The 20473-nt window shown below is 35.1% G+C and overlaps 1 protein-coding gene across 1 annotated transcript in view; it reads right to left on the bottom strand.

Annotated features, from left to right (window-relative positions):
• RABGAP1L (RAB GTPase activating protein 1 like) overlaps positions 1-20473 on the bottom strand; it is a 654847-nt gene that overhangs the window by 483464 nt on the left and 150910 nt on the right. Inside the window, exon 12 of the mRNA XM_069480240.1 lies at positions 19539-19680. Coding sequence (XP_069336341.1) covers positions 19539-19680 — 142 coding nt within the window. The remainder of the gene's footprint in view (positions 1-19538; positions 19681-20473) is intronic.

Here is a 20473-nt window from a genome sequence, read left to right as displayed (position 1 = left end):
TTTCTCCAGAGTATGTGCAAAGACTTGCCCATATAGACAGCCTTCCAGGCCACCAGCAATATGTAGGATCTTATAAAGGCCCATTAATTCCTCAGATCACCTTGTTAAAATCCTGGCCAATCAGTGTCTTTACCAAACCAGATACTATAACCTCAGGCTACCCGCACCACTGAGTTTGCTATACTTTTGATACAAAAATCACTACTGTTTCTAACAACGCTCTGGAAATGTAAGGTTTTTCCATGCATGCTGTACTCCAAATCAAGTAAGTCACCTTCAGCAGCAAAAGCAAACCTGCTAGTTTTTACAGCTTGCTCCATCCTATTAAAACTACATGACAGTAAGTCGGTAGTGAGAATGAGCAAAATAGGAGCAGACTTAGGGGCTAAAACACCAACAACCTCTTCTTACACACGGTTCAGTAGTTTTTCTTGAATAAATCTCAATTTGTTGTATGCTTTTGGTCAATTTCCACAGTCCTGAAATGGGTATTTTTGACAAGTGTATCCACTTCTATTAATATCATTACTTTGTGATAAGTGGACTTGCTGAGCTCCCCATTCAGCCAGTCTGCATTAAATTCACATCATTTTACTTATATATTTTTATTGACACATAAAAATTGTACATTTTTATGGAGTACAGTGTGATGTTTCAATATATGTATACATTGTGTAATGATCAAATCACAGTAATTGTCATATCCATCACCTTAAATATTATCATTTCTTTGTTGTGAGTCATTCAAAATCCTTTCTTCTATTTGAAATATACAATGCTTTATTGTTAGCTATGGTCATCCTACTGTGCAATAGAGTAGCATAACTTATTACTCCTGCCTAACTATAACATTGTATACATTGACCAATCTCTCCCCAGCACCCTCTCCCCCTAGCCTCCCCAATCTATGCTAACCACTTTCTATTCTCAACTTCTGTGAGATCAACATTTCATGGTTTCCACATATGAGCGAGATCATGCAGTATTTGTCTCTGCCTGGCTTGTTTCATTTAACACCTTGCCCTCTAATTGATCACCTCTTTCACTTCCTTGGTTAAATTTATTCCTAGGCAGTTTCTTTTCTTTCTTTCTTTCTTTTTTTTTTCTTTTTTTTTTTTTTTTAGTTATTGGTAATGGGATTGCTTTCTTGATTGTTTTTCAGATAGTTCACTATTGGTGTTATAGAAATGCTGCTTAGTTTTGCATGTTGATTTTGTATTCTGCAACTTTACTGAATTTTTTGGTGGAATCTTTAGGGTTTTCTGTATATATTATCATGACATCTGCAAACAGGGACACTTTGACTTCTTCCTTTCCAATCTGGGATTCTTTTCTTTCTCTTGCTGAACTGCTTTGGCTAGAATTTCCAGTACTATGTTGAATGGTGGTGGTGAAAGTAGGCATCCTTGTCTTGTTCCAGAAATTGGAAGAAAAGCTTCCAACTTTCCCCCATTCAGTATGATGTTAGCTATTGGTTTATCATATATGGCCTTTATTTATGTTGAAGTATGTTCCCTCTAAACCTAATTTGTTCAGAGTTTTATCATGAAGGAATGTTGAATTTTATCAAATGCTTTCTCTGCATCTATTGAATTTATCACATGGTTTTGTCCATCATTCTGTTAATGTGATGTATAAAATTTGTTCATTTGCCTACGTTAAACCATCCTCGAACTCCATTTGGTCATAGTGAATGATCTTTTTAATGAGCTTTGGAATTCTGATTCCTATTAATAGTATTTTGTTTTGCATCTATATTCATCAGGGATATTGGCTGTAGTTTTCCCTTTTTGTTGTGCCCTTGTTTTCTCTTTTTGTTGTGTCCAGCATTTGGTATCAGGATAATGCTGGCCTTGTAGAACGAGTTTGAAAGATTTCCTTCCTTTTCAATTTACTGCAATAGTTGTGAAGAATTTGTATTAATTCTTCTTTAAATGTTTTGTAGAATTTTGCAGTGAAGCCTTCAGGTCCTGGATTTTTTTTGGATGGGAGAATTTTTGTTACTGTTTCTCAGTACTCATTAGTGGTCTGTTCAGATTTTCTATTTCTTCTTGATTCTCTCTTGGTAGATTGTATCTAAGAATTTATCCATTTCTTCCAGGTTCCCCAATTTGTTTGCATATAATGGTACACAGTAGTTTCTTATGAGCCATTGTATTTCTATGGTATCAGTTGTACTATCTTCTTTCTCATTTCTGATCTTATTTATTTGAGTCATCTTTGTTTTTTCTTAGTCTGGCTAAAGGTTTGTCAATTTTCTCTTTTCAAAAAGCCAATTTTTGTCTGATTTATTTTTTATTTGTTATTTAATATCAATTATATTTGTGCTCTGATTTTTACTATTTCTTTTCTTCTCCCAATTTTGATTTACTTTGTTCTTGTTTTTCTAGTTCCTTGAGATGTTTATTTGGGTTGTTTATTTGAGATCTTTCTTCTTTTTTGATGTAGGCATTTATTTCTATAAACTTCCCTCCAAGGACTGCTTTTACTATATTCCATTAGTTTTGGTATGTTGTGTTTCCATTTTCATTTGTCTCAAGAAATTTTCAAATTTTCCTTTTAATTTTTTCATTGACCCACTGGTTGTTTAGGTGCATGTTGTTCAATTTACATGTATTTCTACAGTTTTCAAAGTTCCTCCCATTGATTTCTAGTTTTATTCCATTATAGTCATAAAAGATACTTGATCCCATTTCAATTTTTTTTAATTTGTTAAGACTTGTTTTGTGACCTAACATATGATCTATCCTGGACAATGTTCTATGTGCAGTTGAGAAGAATATGAATTCTGCAGCTGTTGGATAGAATGTTCTGCAAATGTCTGTTAGGTCTATTTGGTCTAGAGTGCATTTTAAATCCAATGTTTCTTTGTTGATTTGTCTGGATGATCTGTCCTTTGTTGAAAGTGGGGTGTTAAAGTCGCTACTATTATTGTATTGCTGTCTATCTTCCCCTCTAGACCTAGTAATGTATGCTTTATATAATTAGGTGCTCTGATTTTAGGTGCATGTATATTTACAATTGTCATATCCTCTTTTTGTATTGACCCTTTTATCATTATATAAAGGCTTTGTTTGTTTCTTTTTATAGTTTTTTTTACTTGAAGTCTATTTATCTGATATAAATACAGCTCTTCCTGCTTTCTTTTGGTTTCCATTTGCATGGAGTATCTTTTTCCGTCTGTCATTTTTAGTCTGTGTGCCCTTATGGGTGAACTGCGTCTCTTGTAGGCAAGATAGAGTTTTGGTTTTTTTTTAATCCATTCAGACAGTCTATGTGTTTTAACTGGAGAATTTAATCCATTTATATCCAAAGTAATTATTATTAACTAAGGACTTGGTGCTGCCATATTGTTACTTGTTTTCTACTTGTTTTGTAGAACTATTGTTCCTTTCTTCTTTTCTGTTTTCCTTTGTGGTTAAGAGATTTTCTCTATCACTATGTTTTGATTTCTTGCTTTCTGTATTTAGTGTTTCTATTAAAGGTTTTGCTTTGTAGGTATCATGAGGCTTACAAAGAATATCTTATAGTTTTAATAGGTTATTTTAAACTGGTAACTTAAGTTTGATCACAAAAAAGGTAAAGAACAACAGTATTTAACTCCATTACTCTCCTACATTTTGTGCTTTTGATGCCATAATTTATATATTTTTATTTTTGAAATTTTGTAGAGACAGAGTCTTGCTATGTTGTCCATGCTGGTCTTGAACTCCTGGCCTCAAGTGATTCTCCCACCTTGGCCTCTCAAAGCGCACTAATTATAGTCATGAGCCACCACACCTGGCCGATTTATATCTTTTTATATTGCTTATCCCTTACCAAATTATTATAGTTATTATTTTTGTTTTGTCTGTTAACCTCCCTGGTAAGGATATAAGTGGTTTATGGCCCACAATTACCATGTTATGAGTGGATTAATAAAATGTTGTATGTGTATACCATGGAGTACTACTCAGCTATAAGAAACAAAGGTGATATAGCACCTCTTGTATTTTCCTGGAAAGAGTTGGAACCCATTCTACTAAGTGAAGTATCCCAAGAATGGAAAAATAAGCACCACATGTACTCACCATCAAATTGGTTTCACTGATCATCACCTAAGAGCACATTTAGGAATAACATTGATCGGGTGTTGGGCAGATGTAGGTGGGGGAGGGGATGGGTGTATACATACATAATGAGTGCGATGCACACTGTCTAAGGGATGGATACGTTTGAAGCTCTGACTCGGGGGGTGGGGGGGCAAGGGCAATATACATAACCTAAACTTTTGTACCCCCACAATATGCTGAAATAGGAATTAAAAAAAAAAAAAAGAAAGTATATCCAATGTTGGAGAAAAAAAAATTACCATGTTAAAGTATTCTTAATTTATCTGTATACTTCCTTTTTCTGTGGGTTTTATATACTCAGATGTTTTCATATTATACATTTGAATCCTTTTCTTTCAGTTTGAAGAATTCTTTTTTATAGGGCAGACCTGATTGCAGTCAATTCCCTCAGTTTTTGTTTGTCTAGGAATGTCTTCAACTCTTTCATTTCTGAGGGATATTTTCCTGGGTATAGTATTCTTGGTTGGCAGGGTTTTCCTCCCCCCCCCTCCTTCAGCACTTTGAATGTATCAACCCACTCTCTCTTAGCCTGCAAGGTTTCTGCTAAGAAGTCTGCTGCCAGGCATATTGAAATTCCCTTATGTATTATTTGCTTATTTTCTCTTGCTGCTTTCAGGATCCTCTCTTTGACTTTGACCTTTGAGGGTTTGATTAAAATATGTCTGAGGCTTATTTAGGGTGAAGCTGATAATCAACTTTTATCTTTCTGTACATGGATATATGTAACTTTTTCCAGGTTTGGAAAGTATTCTGTTATTATTTCCTTAAATAAGTTTTCTACCCCTTTTAATGCTCTAGTCCCTTTTGAACAGCAATGATGCATAGATTTGCTCTTTTGAGGTTATCCCATTAGATCCCATAAGTTTTCTTCATTCCTTCTCATCCTTTTTTTTTCCCTCATTTTTCTCCTCTGTGTATTTTCAAATAGCCTGTCATTGAGCTCACTGATTCTTTCTTCTGCTTGATCAATTCTGCTGGTGATGCCCTCTACTGAAGTTTTCACTTTGTTTATTATATTTTTCAGCTCCAGGATTTCTGCTTGGTTTTCTTTTATTATTTCATTTATCTACTGAATTGCTCTGATCAATTTCTGAATTGTTTCTGAGTTTTAATGAAATTCACTGAGTTTTCTTAATGGAGCTATTTTGAATTCTTTGTCTGCCAGATCATTCATCTACATGATTTTAGGATCAGTTGCTAGCACCTTGTTTTTGTCTATTTGGTAAGGCTACCTTGCCTAGAGTATTCTTATTTTTTGCAGATATGCATCTCTGTTTTTGCATTGACAAATTAGGTATTTATTCCAGTTTTCACAGTCTACGTTTGCTTGTGATCTTTCTATTTCAAGTGGGCCTGTTTAGAAATTCTGAGCTAACTGCTGTATTCCATTTCAGCACTAGAGGGTGTCCTAGGCCCAGTTTAGTTGTGAGTTTCATGATGGTTCGGCCGCTGAAGCAACGTCCGAACCGGATGGACCTGTGGGAGATCAATGGAGGAGGCCTGGGGAGTATAGGAGAGCCAGTCAGGCCCTCAAGTCAGGAGGATATGTGGAATGTGCTCCTTGCAGTGTAGTCCCCATAAATAGCCTCTCTGATACAGCATCTCCTCTGGTAGGAATCAAGAGCCCCTACCAAGTTCCACACACTGGCTGCTGCTAGCCCACCCCTTCTTTTTGTCCCTAGCTGGCCTCAGATGGTCCAGCCCCAACAGTACTCACAGTACTCGCCATGGTCCAATGAAGGAGTGAGTCTCCCGCAAAGAAACCCAAAATAATGGGGAAGCTATTCTGTATACCTCTAGCTCACTTTTTCCAGTGTAGAAAACATGAGTCCAGGGGGACTTTCCACATGTGGCACCATAATAGCTCAGGGGGAAGGGCATCACAGTCACAAAGAAGAGGCTTCACAGCCTCATTGGTATGTTCAGGTTCCCTTACCTCTTATGAAGGTAGTATCATGTGTGGACAGTTGCTCAAATTGATGCTTTTGCAGGAGTACTAGCATTGGAGAGATCTACTCTACCATCTTGCTCAATCCCTTAAATGCACTTTAAATGTAATATGTCTGAGTAACTTATTAAAAAATGTCATAGAAAATATTTTGGAAAAATTTCTATGTATAGAAACTGCCACTATGCCAAAATTACTATTTCTTTCTTTTGACTGTTAACATGTCTTTGTGGAAAAGCTTACTCAGGTGGACTTAAGTGGGAAAAAACCTTCTAAGCAGAATAAATAGCATTTGCAAAGACACAGAAGCATGTCAGGAAACTGTATGGTTAAGTGTTGGATGGGTGAACTTCTCTCTATTTTTAGTTCTTGCTTTCCAAAGAAGTTTACATTTTGTACACACTAAAATTGCCCTCTCTTGGCCAGAAATAATCAGTATTTTTAGTCTAAATTCTTTCCACTTCTTATCAACTTTCTGGAAAGAATAATTTGAACACTATTCTCCCCTTCCTCACCTCTAGCCCATCCTCAATCCACATGATGAGGGTTCTTTCCCAGCTTTATTAAAATCACCCTCCTAGGGGTTCAGTGACTCCCCAAACTAACCAAATACAATGAACAAGTTTTGGTCCTTATCTAATTGAACCTCTCTGTTCCATTTGACAACACTGCAGATCACTCCCTCCTTGAGAAGCTCCACTCTGTACTATCACTACACTGTCTTGGATTTTCTTATATTGCCATCACTTTTCTGCAGATCCTTTAGCTGAGGCTTTCTCTTCCTGGACCTACCCCTTAAACATTAGGGTTCTCCTAACATCTGTTTTTAACCCACCTCTCACACATTCTCCCCTAAGGTAATTTCAGCCATTCTCATTGCTTTGCACCGATGACTCTCAAACCTTTATCTCTAGCTATAAAACTTTTCTCACACTCTAAGATTATTTCCAATAACTGAAAAATAGTTCCACTTTAATGTTCCACAGTAAACTCAAACTCATAAATGTTTAACACTGAATGAATATTACTCCAACCTGCAAACCTACTCTTCCTCCTCCTGTATTCCCTATCTCATTTGTTGGCACCAAGATCACCTAAGCCAGAAACTACGATATAACCTTTGATTATTACTCCACCCTTCTCTTCTGTTACCCATGTCATCCAAATCATTTGTAAGCCTTACTGAATTTTTTTTCTCAGTTGCCTTGTTTGTTTTTGTTGAGACAAAGTCTCACTCTGCCACCCTGGGTAGAGTGCAGTGGTGTCACTGTAGCTCACTGCAACCCCCAACTCCTGGGCCCAAGTGATCCTTCTGCCTCAGCCTCCCAGGTTGCTGGGACTACAGGCACATGCCACAAGGCCCAGTTGGGTTGTTTTTTGGTATTTTTTTTTTTTTCCTTTCTTTTTGGTAGAGATGAGGTCTTACTCTTGCTCAGGCTAGTCTCGAACTCCTCAGCTCAAGCAATCTTCCTGCCTTGGCCTCCCAGAGTGCTAGGATTACAGGCATGAGCCACCATACCTGGCCACTTTACTCATTTTATCTTCAGAATATTTCAAATCTATCTCTTCTGCCCCTCATTTCTTACATCTCAAGGTAGCCACTTCAGTGCAACTGTAACAAGACAACTCTGGTGAAAATGGCTATGTCAAAAATGAACCTTGAGCCCAATTTAGCTCTCTTCTAAGACCAAAGAAATGATGACTTTTCACTGATTTATCCTCATGATTTTAAGATTCTGGCAGTTGATGTTTCTGGATATTTTCCAGATTAATATAAGCCAAAACTGTGGGGTCATTTGGCTTCCCATTTATTTATAAATTTATCAGTTTTCTAGTAATGTTGCTTTTCATAAGTAAATGGTTCTTCTATTAAAGAGCATATCTACACAACTTTCAAATCTCATCACACCTAATGTAAACATCATGGGATCATAAAATACCTTTCCAAGCCTTGAATGACATTGTATAATTTATCATTCAAAATGCATGGGAAATTAAAGATATGCTTGTTGCCTAATAGACAATCTTTAGAAGAGAATATTTTGATTTCCAGTAGATTTTTCTACAACTGTTCCTTTATAGAAGTATGCTTGCCTTCTGGCTGACATAATTTAAATATTCTATACCTAAAGTTCCTTGACAATGCACTAGTTTATCTATATGCTTGAAATCACTCTCTAAAAATGCTTCCAAATGTGATGAAAGGTCCCTAAAAAAATGCTGTTTGGAAGAATGAGTTTCATGTTCTATTTTCATATTATATTCCATTATATCCTTCAACCCAAAGTCTGTAATTTTAGACAGATTCAGGATATACAGACTATGAACATTATTTAGAATATATAAGATCTAGAATATATTATCTGTAAAGGGAATATTGAAAATATTACCTTTTAAGCAATTAAAAGTTATATTAATCCAGAGATTTAAAGGAGAGTGTCTATCTTCATTTTGTGCATCAATAAAAATCATGGGCTTTAGGGTGAGAATGACATAGATTTGAATGCTGTATATTATATTTATTAGCCCTACGACCTTGAATAACTTATTTAAAATTTTTTAGTATTTTTATTCACATGTAATATAAGGATGATAATAGTTATTTTTTAGTTATTTCATATTTATATGAATAAAATATGAAACTAGGTATATTAAATATCCAATATATTATATGCCAAAAAACTAATGTTTAATACATGTTCGTTATCATTCTTCAAAGTTAGCAGAATAGAAGTGAGGAATGCTTTTTATTAAATTAGAGCAAAGGGCAAAATTAAGTGATACTAAATTACATAATGTATTATTATTGAATAGCACCTGCTATTAATTTTGTTCTCTCTCAATTCTAGTTCCATGTGCTTTTTATTTTTAAAAAGAATGGCATTTTTGTATGACATTACCTAAAATCTTGTGTTCAAATAACTTCCTAGTAGATGCTTGTTACACCTGTTTCTTCTTTCTGAGCACAGGGCTCATTTAGCATGAAAGAATGTGCACAGCTTCTAGCTCTGGCCCAAAAATATCTTGCATGAGGTCTCTGCTCTTTTCTCATTCATGTCATCTGGGATAGAGGTGACTTTCAACAGTGTTATTGGAAGTCTTGTATAGAATATTGTGGAATCATACAATGGAAATAAGGGTGAACTGTGTGATCAACAGAATACTGTGGAAGTGATGATGTATGATTGATCCCAAGGCTAGGAAATGTAAGGCACTGCAGCTTCCACCTTGGTCTCTTAGACTGCTCTAACTGGAAATAGCTGGGCATTATATCACAGGGACACCTAAGCAACACCTATGGTGAAACCTATGTGGACAGGAACTAATGTTTCTTGTCAACAACCAGCATTATTTTGGCAGCTGTATGAGCAAGCCCTTTGGAGCTTCTTAGAACTTTAAGTCCTGCCCAGTCAAGTTTTCAGAGGACTACCTGCCCCGACAATCTCTGACCCTTCATGAGAAACTCTTAGCCAGAATTTCCTAGGCTAGTCACTCCTTAATTCTGGACCCCCCAAAATAAGAGAAAATAAATGTTTTTTATTGTTTAAGCCAAAAACAAAATCCAGAAATTCTACCTGCAATTATATATAAAAACTTAAATAAATTATAGATCTAAATGTAAGACCTTACTATAAAACCTGTAGAATAAAAAAGAAAAAAGTGTTTGTGATGTTGAGTTAGGCAAGGATTAGACAAACACAAAAAGTACAAATCATACAGGAAAAAAAAACTGACAAATTGGACTTTATAAAAATTAAACTTTTCCTCTTTAAAAGATATCATTCAGAAAATGAAAATGTACATCATAGAATATAAGAAATATTTGCAAGATACATCTGATAATGGACTTTTATCCATAATACATTATAAAAAACTCTTATAAATCAGTAGACAAATAACCCAGTTTAAGAATGACCGGCATATTTGACTGGATACTTGACCAAGAAGATACACAAATGGAACATAATCACATAAAAAGATGCATAACTTGAAGGTGCTGACTCAGGAAGGGGGGGTGGGGAAGGGAGGGATATATACCTACATGATGGGTGCAACGCGCACTACCTGGGGAACAGACACGCCTGGAGCTCTGACTTGGGGAGAAAGGCGGTACACGGGCAACGTATGTAACCTGCAATTCTGTATCCCCCATAACAAGATTAAAAAAAAAAAAAAAACAATGTTATATATTTCATTTTTGTATGACATTGTAAATAAAATTGCATTTTTTACTTAAAAAAAAAGATTCTTCATAAAAAACAAAACAAAAAAAAAAGATGCATAACGTTAGTTATTAGGGAAATGCAAACTATACCACAATGTACCACAACACATCCACTAGAATAACTAAAATTTTCAAAACTGGCAATGCCAAATGTTGATAAGGGTATAGAGAAACTGACAAATATGTTGCTGACAGGGATGTAAAACAGTACAGCTACTTTGAAAAGTAGCTTGGTGGTTTCATATAAAGTTAAACATATACTTACCATAAGACCCAGCCAGTCCACTCCTAAACTTAAATGAAAGCATATATTTGTCAAAAAATGTAACCAAATATATATGGCAGCATTATTCATAATAGCCAATGGCTAGAAACAACCCAAAGGTCCATTAACTGGTGACCAAACAAATTCCAACATATCTATACAAGAGATTACTACTCAGCAATAAAAAAGAACCAACTACTGACACAATGTAGGATAAATCTCAAAAGCATTATGCTATGTGAAGAAGCCAGATACAAACAACTAAGTACTAAATGACTCCATTTATATGAAAGTTTAGAAAAGGCAAACTATGGTGACAGAAAAGAGATCAGTGCTTGCAAGGGACCACAAGTGAGGAGAAAGGATAAATTATAAAGGGACAAGAAAGAAGTTTTTAGGGGTGACGAAAATCTTTTATATCATAATTATGATGGTGGTTATACAGATATACACATTTTTCAAAACTCAATGAACTATACACTCAAAATAGGTTTATTCTCTTGTAGGTAAATTATACCTTCATAAAGTTTATTTTTAGTGGTACTGTAGCAAAACACATCAAAATTGTTGGATAAAAATCAGTCAAATGCCCTATTTTGAAGACTGAGAAAGCTGAAAGAAGGGATTACAATTGGTAGGCCAGATATTGGAGCAAAATAGACATAAAGTAATCCAAGACTTTTGTTTATAGATGAAACCACTGGAAAGGTACAAGAAAGTAGAGGGTACTGACTAGATAACCACAGAGGAACATTCAAATATCAATTAATATACTCTAGCACATCCACAGCTAAAGAAGAAAAAAACATATGATCATACCAATAAAAGCATTAGACAAAACCCAATATTCACTCACAATAAAAACTCTCAAAGCAGAAACAGTGAACTTCCTCAACTTAATAAAGAACATCTACAAAAAGAACCACAACTAACATTATACTTAATGGTAAGAAACTAGATGCATTTTCCCCAACGATCAGAAAGACAGCAAGAACATCCCCTTTCACCACTCCTATTAAACATTATACTGGAACACCTAGCAAATGCAGTAAGACACGCAGAAAATAAAATAAGAGGTATGCAGATTTATAAGGAAGAAATAAAACTTTTTATTCTCAGGTGACATAACATATGTGGAAAATTCCAGAGAACTGAACAAAAAACAAAAAATACATATCAATACTGGCATTGAATGTAAATAGTCTTAATGATCCTCTTACAAGATACAGACTGGCTGACTGGATAAAAAAACACAACCAAATCATTTGTTGTCTCCAAGAAACCCATCTAACTAGCAAGGACTCTCACAGACTCAAGGTAAAGGGATGGAATAAAATATTCCATGCAAATGGAAACCAAAAGCAAGCAGGAGTAGCTATTCTAGTATCAGATAAAATAGACTTTAACTCAACAATGGTTTATAAAGACAAAGACAGTCATTATATGATGATAAAGGGAGCAATTCAGCAAGAAGACACAATAATGCTAAATGAATATGCAAGTAATACAGGTGCTTCCAGATTCATAAAACAAATTCTACTGGATCTAACCAAAGAAATAAATAACAGCATTATAACAGCCAGGGACTTCAACTGACAGAAATGGACAGATCACCAAGGCAGAAAATCAACATAGAAACACTGGACTTAATCAAGATTTTAAAACAGATGGACCTAACACACATTTATAGAACATTCTACCCCAAAACCACAGAATACATATATTTCTTATCAGCTCATGGGACATCTTCCAAGATAGATCATATGTTAGGCCACAAAACAAATCTCAGCAAATTCAATAATATCAAAATCATACCATGTATCTTCTCAGACCACAGTGTAATAAAACTAGAAATCAATTCCAAAAGGAACTCTCAAATCTACACACAAAGTCATGAAAATGAAACAACCTGCTACTGAATGATCCTTGAGTCAATGACAAAATTATGATGGAAATAAAAAGATTTTCTGAACCAGATGAAAAAGAGTATACGAGACTCCAAAATCTCTGGGATGCAGAAAAAGCAGTGCTAGGGGGAAGTTCACAGTCTTAAATGCTTACATGAAAAAGACAGAAAGATAGTGAATTAATAAGCTCAAGAAGAAAAAACCTAACCCAAAGCTACCAGAAGAAAATGAAATAACAAAGCTCAAAGCAGAACTAAACAAAATAGAAGACAAAACAAACAAAAAAAGTTCAAAGGATCAATGAAACAAAAAGTTGGTTCTTTGAAAAGATAAACAAAATCAATAGACCACTAGCCAGATTAACCAGAAATAGAAGAGAAAGGTCTCAAGCTCACAGGAATGAAAAAGGAAACATAAAAACCAATACCACGGTAATACAAAATATCATACGTGACTACTATGAAAATCTCTAAATACATGAACTAGAAAATCTAGAAAAAATGGATAAATTTTTGGAAACAAAAACCTCCCAAACCTGAATCAGGAAGAAACAGAAATTCTGAACAGACCAATAACAAGCAGCAAGATTGAAACAGTAATAAAAAAATCTCCCCGCCCCCGCCCCACAAAAAAAAAAGCCCCAGACCAGACAAATTTATAGCTGCATTCTGTCAGATCTACAAAGAACTGGCACCCATTCTACTGAAACCGTTCCATAATGTCAAGAAGGAGGGAACCCTCCCTAACTCATTCTATGAAGCCTGTATCACCTTGATACCAAAGCCAGGAAAGGATACAACAAAAAAAGAAAATAATAAAAGCTACATATGCTAAACCCATAGCCAACATCATCCTGAATGGGGCAGAGTTGAAAGTATTCCCTCTAAGAACTGGAACAAGACTAGAATGCTGTCACCATTTCTATTCAACATAATACTGGAAGTCCCAACCAGACCAAGCAGGCAAGAAAAAGAAATAAAAGGCATCCAAATCAGAAAAGGGGTCAAACTATCCTTGTTTGCTAATGATATAATCTTATATGTAGAAAATCCTAAAGACTCCTCTAAAGGACTCCTAGAATCGATAAATGAATTCATCAAAATCTCAGGTTACAAAATCAATGTACACAAATCAGTAGCATTTCTATACACCAATGACAGTTAAGCTGAGAGTCAAATGAACTCAACACCATTACTTAATACCTTGGTTAATATACTTAACAAAGGAGGTGAAAAATCTCTTATCAGGAGAACTGCAAAACACTGATGAAAGAAATCACAGATGACACAAACAGATGGAAAAACTTCTCATGTTCACGAATAGAAAGAATAAACATTGTTAAAATGTCCATACTGCCCAAAGTGATTTACAGATTCAATGCAATTCCATGAAAATACTGACATTACTTTTCACAAAACTATATAAAACAATCCTTAATTTCACATGGAACCAAAAAGAACCCAAAGAGCTAATGCAATCCTAACCAAAAAGAACAAATCTGGAGACATCACACTATCTGACCTCAAATTATACTATGAGGTTATAGTAATCAAAACCTCATGGTACTGATATAAGTAGATCACAGACCAACAGAAATAGCATAGAGAACCCAGAAATAAAACCATATAACTACAAACACCTGATTTTTGATAAAGCAGACAAAAGACACACATTAGAGAAAGGACACCCCATTCAATAAATGGTGCTGGGAAAACTGGATAGCCAAATGCAGAAGAATGAAACAAGACCCCTATCTCTTACCACATACAAAAAATACCTCAAGATGGATTAAAGACTTAAATGTAAGACCTGAAACCATAAAAATTCAAGAAAAAAATATAGGACAAACTCTTCTAGACATCAGTCTAGGCAAAAAATTTATGACTAAGACCCAAATGGCAAATGCAGCAACAACAAAAATAAATAAATGGGACTTAATTAAATTAAAAAGTTTCTGCACAGCAAGGGAAATAATCAACAGAAAGACAGACAACCTACAGAATGGGAGAAAATATTTGCAAACTCTACATCTGACAAAGGACTAATATCCAGAATCTACAAAGAACTCAAACAAATCAGCAAGGAAAAGAAACCTCATTAAAAGTGGGCAAAAGATATGAACAGATTTTCTTCAAAAGAAGACAGACAAATCTCCAGCAATCCCATTACTTGGTATCTATCTATCTACTCAAATGGCCAAAAAGCATATGAAAAACTGCTCAACATTGGTAATCATCAGGGAAATGCAAATTAAAACCACAATAAGATACTACCTTATCACTATCAGAATGTCCTTTTTTTTTTTTTAAGACACTCCAGGTAGAGTGCAGTGGAGCCATCATAGCTCACTGCAACCTCAAACTACTGAGCTTAAGCAATCTTCCTGCCTCAGTCTCCCTCTGGGACTACCAGTGGGTGCCACGACACCTGGCTAATTTTTCTATTTTTAGTAGAGACACAGGGTCTTCTTCTTGCTCAGGCTGGTCTCGAACTCCTGAGCTCAAGCAATCCGCCCACCTTGGCCTCCCAGAGTGCTAGGATTACAGGTGTGAGCCACCTCACCCAGCCCACAGTGGCCATTATTAGTAAGTCAAAAAACAATAGATGTTGGCACAGATGTGGTGAAAAGGGAACATTTATACACTGTTGTATAAGTAATGTAAATTAGCACAACATCTGTGGAAAACAGTATGGAGATTCCTCAAAGATTTAAAAACAGACCTACCATTTGATCCAGGGATCCCATTACTGGGTATCTACTCAAAGGAAAAGAAGTCATTATATCAAAAAGATACCTGTACCCAAATGTTTATCACAGCACAATTCACAACTGCAAAGATATGGAATCAGCCTACATGCCTATCAATCAATGAGTGCATAAAGAAAATGCGTGTGTGTGTTCATATATATATATATATATATATATATATATATATGAACCACTACTTAGCGATAAGAAGGAATGAAATAAGTTGCCTTTTGCAGCAACTTTGATGGAACTGGAGAACATTATCCTAAGCAAAGTATCCCAGGATGGAAAAACAAACACCACATGTTCTCGCTCATAAGTGGGAGCTAAATGATGGGTATACACGCTCATATAGTGATGTAAAGGACAATGGAAACTAACAAGGGGGGAGAGTGTAAGGGAGGTGAGTGATAAAAACGTACCTATTAGGTACAACATACACTACTCTGGTGACGGACATACTAAAAGCCTTGACTTCAGCATTATTCAGTTGATCCATGTAATGAAACCACTTGTAACACCCCCCTTAATATTTTTAAATTTAGAAAAATGAATAAAAAAATCCTCAACGAAATTCTAGCAAACTGAATACAACAGCACAGTAAAAAAAAATCAAGGCCAGGCATGGTGGCTCATGCCTGGAATCCTAGCACTCTGGGAGGTCAAGGCCAGAGGATCACTTCTTGAGCTCAGGAGGTCAAGACCAGCCTGAGCTCTGAGCAAGAGCAAGATCCCATCTCTACTAAAAATAGAAAAAATTAGCCAGGCATGGTGGCATGCGGTAGTCCCAGCTACTTGGGAGGCTGAGGCAGAAGGATCGCTTTTGCCCAGGAGTTTGAGGTTGCTGTGAGCTAGGCTGATGCCATGGCACTGCAGTCCATGCAACAGAGTGAGACTCTGTCTCAAAAAAAAAAATGATTCACCATAATCAAGTGAGATTCATCCTAGGGATGCAAGGATGGGTGAACATATGGAAATCAATAAATGTAATATATCACATCAACAGAATGAATGACAAAAATCATACAATCATTCCAATAAATACAGAAAAAGCATTTGACAAAATCCAACATTCTTTCACAGGAAAAAATCCTCAAGACATTAGGTATAGAAGGAATGTATGTCAAAACAATAAAGGCCATTTATGACAAGCTCACATCTAACATCACAAGACAAAGTTGAAAGGTTTTGCTCTAAGATCTAGAACAAGAAAAGGATGTCTACCTTTGCCACTACTATTCAACAGAAAGACTGAAAGCACTGGAAGTCCTCATTACAGCAATTAGGCATGAGAAAGAAATAAAAGGCATCCAAATTGGAAAGGAAGAACTTAAATTGTCCCTGTTTGCATACAATATGACCTTATATATAGAAAACCCTAAAGACTCCTCCAAAAAAAAAACCGTTAGAACTAACAAACGAATTCAGTAAAATTGCAGGATACAAAATCAACATATGAAAATAAGCAGTGTTTCTGTACACTAATGGCAAACTATCTGAAAAAGAAACCAAGAAAAAAAAACCTTTATGATAGCTAAAAGAAAATTGAAAACTTAGGAATAAATTTAACCAAGAAGAGGAAAGATCTCTACAATGAAAACTATAAAATAATGATGAAAGAAATTGAAGAAGACACAAATAAATCAAATGATATCCTGTTTTCATGGATTGAAAGAATTAATGTTGTTAAAATGTCCATAGTACTCCCCAAAGCAATCTACAAATTCAATGGAATCTCTATTAAAATAACAATGACATTCTTTACAGAAATAGAAAAAACAATCCTAAAACTTACATGGAATCACAAAAAACCTCAAATAGCCAAAGCCATCCTGAGCAAAAAGAACAAAGCTAGAGGCATCACACTACCTGACTTCAAAATATACTACAAAGCTATAGTAATCAAAAGAGCATGGGATTGTCATAAAAACAGACTTATAGACCAATGAAATAAAATAAAGAGTTTATCTATCTGGTTTAATGAGAGAATAATAAAAAAAAAAAAAATAATAATAAAAAAAAAGAGTTTAGCAATAAATCCACACATTTACAGTGAACTGATTAAACAAGTGTGACAGAAACACACAATGGAGTAAAGACTGTAAAATAGTGGAAAAACTGGATATCCACACATGCAGAAGAATGAAATTAGACCCTTATCTCACACACTATATACAAAAATAAAAACAAAACAGATTAAAGACTTAAATGTAAGACCTGAAGCTATTAAACTACTAGATGAAAACACAGGGAAAAGTTCCAGTACATTTGTCTGGACAATGATTTTTTGGATATGACCCCAAAAGCAAAAATAGACAAATGGGATTACATCAAAATAAAAAGCTACTGCACAGTAAAGAAAACAATCAACAGAGTAAAAGACAACCCATGGAAGGGGAGTAAATATTTGCAAACTGAACACCTGATAAGGTGTTAATACCCAATGTATATAAGGATCTCACAAAACTCAACAGCAAAAACAATAACAAATAACCCAATTTAAAAATATGCAAAAGACCCAAAAGGACATTTCTCAGAAAAATTACAAATGGCCAACAGGTATATGAAAAGATGCTCAACATCACTAATCATGGTGGTAATGCAAATCAAAACCACAATGAGAATCACCTCACCCCAGTTAGAACGGCTACTATCAAAAAGACAAAAAAATAATAAATGCTGTTGAGGATGTTGAGAAAGGGGAACTCATATACTGTTGGTGGAAATGTAAATTAGTATAGCTATTATGGAAAACAGTAGGGAGGTTTCTCAAAAAATTAAACCTGGGACTACTATATAATCCAGCAACCCTACTATTGTGTATATATCCAAAGGAAATGAAATAAGTATGTCAAAAAAAAAATCTCAACTCTCATGTTTATTGCAGCTATTCACAACAGCCAAGGTATGGAATCAATCTAAGTACTCGTGAACAGATGAATGGATAAACAAACTGTGGTAAACCTACACAATTAAATATTATTCAGCTATAAAAGGGAATGAAATACTGATACATACTATACCATCTATGTAGGAGAACCCCAAAAACACTATGCTAAGTGATAAAAGTCAGACACAAAAGGTCACATTTTGTATGATTCCATACCTATAAATTATTCAGAACAGGTAAATCTATAGGGACAAAAAGCAGATTAGTGGTTGCCAGAGGCTAGGGAAAGGAAGGGACAGAGAGTGACAGCTTAATGGGTATGGTGTTTCCTCTTGGGTGATGAATGTTTTCAAACCCGATAAAGATGATGGTTGCCAAAACTGTGAATGTGTAAATGCCACTGAATTGTACACTTTTCAATGGTTAATTTTATATGTCATGACTTTTACCTTAGTTTTAAAAAGTGAGTTGCTTACGTGTTTTATTTGCTTGGCTAACTTGACAGAATAATGTCATAACAAGTACGAATGTTAAAATTAGATAGCCTGGGTTCAGAGCTCAGCTTTGTCACTTCTAGATGAGTTACCTTAAGCAAGTGATTATGCTATGTCTCAGTTTCTCATCCCTAAAGCTAAGTTAATAAGAGTATTCATAGGATTATAAGAATTAAATAAGTTAACACATTTGAAACACTTAGAATGATTTTAGTATATAATAAGTGTTCAAAAAATATTAGTTTAAAATAACTTATTTTTATGGCAATAAAAGAAGGAAATGGTTTCATACAGAGGGAGACTAAGAATTCTAAGAAACTTTTATCAAAGATGATATAAATTCAGAAATCAATTAATTAACCATATCCAACAAGCAGATAATACAAGAGCTTAAAGTAAAAATCTGCCATTTAGCTCAACTTTGTATAAAAAGAGTACTGAGCATAGAGCCAAATGATATGTGACTCTTGTGAGGTTGATTACCATCTTTCAGCAGCCCCTATGTAGTAAACAAAGCAGATATCATGCTAAGTCAAAAAATGAGTGGCAAGGGGTACAGCAACAACAAAAAACAAATCAGAACTAAATAACGTCAAATGAGAAGTAACACGTATCACTGAAATTCTAAAAACACTTGACAGAATGTGAAACTTTTCATTAAACGCTTCAAAAATACTTGAAATAAAATAGGAAATAAAAATAGCAAAGTGATGCTGTCAAATTTAAATAGTTGCATAAGGAACATTGGGGACTATGCAACCAAGGAACAAAATGAATCAAACTTTCTTTTACATCTAGTCTCTAGTAGAATTTAGCCTAAGAGTGGCAGAAATTAGGAATAACCACCACCCCTCCTCACTCTTGCATACACACACACACACACACACACACACCTTTGAAGATTATAAGTAAAACAGCCATATAAATAGAGTAAGTTCTACTTCTTACCTTCTTCTGCTTCATCCTCTTGGGGTGACAATGGACCTCCTCCACCAGTAGGAGTGACTGGTTCCTCCTTGTCTGACTCTCGCTGCAGACTCACCACCTCATATATTGCATCTCCAGCATTGGTACGGCCCTTTCCCTCAGACTGAAAAAGATATAACAATATTTTAAATATTAGATATTTGAAGGAAACGTTGAAAGATAATATTTCAATGGCTCATTCAACAGAGCTGAAATGAAAAGAAACATGTTATATTTGATCTACAGTATGTCTGAAGTTGAAAAAACTTTTACAGTGCATTGTTCTTCGCATGATATTCTAAATGTAGATTACTCTAGTGTTATTTTAACCAATACAATGAAACCTAACCATTTTGAGAAAACTCAGTTTCTTTTTACCAGACAAACCTAAGACACCTCATATTCTAGGACAGGCAGATAAGCAAGTGATCCCAGATTCTTAAAACTGACAACCTCATACTGAGGTAAAGAAGTATCAGCTATATCCACTAACTAATTTATGGAAGTAAAGTTTTTACCTTATGAACAGTCTGCAGTCTAAATGGCCACTTTCTTTTAGGAGGGAAATTTATGGCAACTGTCAATTAAACACCCTAGCATGGAATACAAAGTCCTGGATAAATTGGTCCCTGCCTCTTCTCTAGCCTCATCTCACACACATAGTTTGTTGCTACATCTCAGCCACTCTGGCCTTGTTTCAGCTCCTTGAAACCTTTAAACTCTTTCCCAATTCAAGGCCTTAGAACATCATTTTCTCTCTGCCAATATAGGTTTTCTCCTACTCTTTGCTATTTTCCAGCCATCTGGGATCCATACCTCAAATGTTATTTCTACAAAGAGGTTTTCCAGACCCTCCTCAATATAAACTAAGTTTCCCATCAAAAGAGTCTTATCATACCCTGTCCTTTCCCTTCACT

The sequence above is a fragment of the Eulemur rufifrons genome, chromosome 8 (assembly GCF_041146395.1).
Source record: "Eulemur rufifrons isolate Redbay chromosome 8, OSU_ERuf_1, whole genome shotgun sequence".
NCBI classification, from domain to species: domain Eukaryota; kingdom Metazoa; phylum Chordata; class Mammalia; order Primates; family Lemuridae; genus Eulemur; species Eulemur rufifrons.
This window is presented reverse-complemented; position numbering and strand designations above follow the sequence as displayed.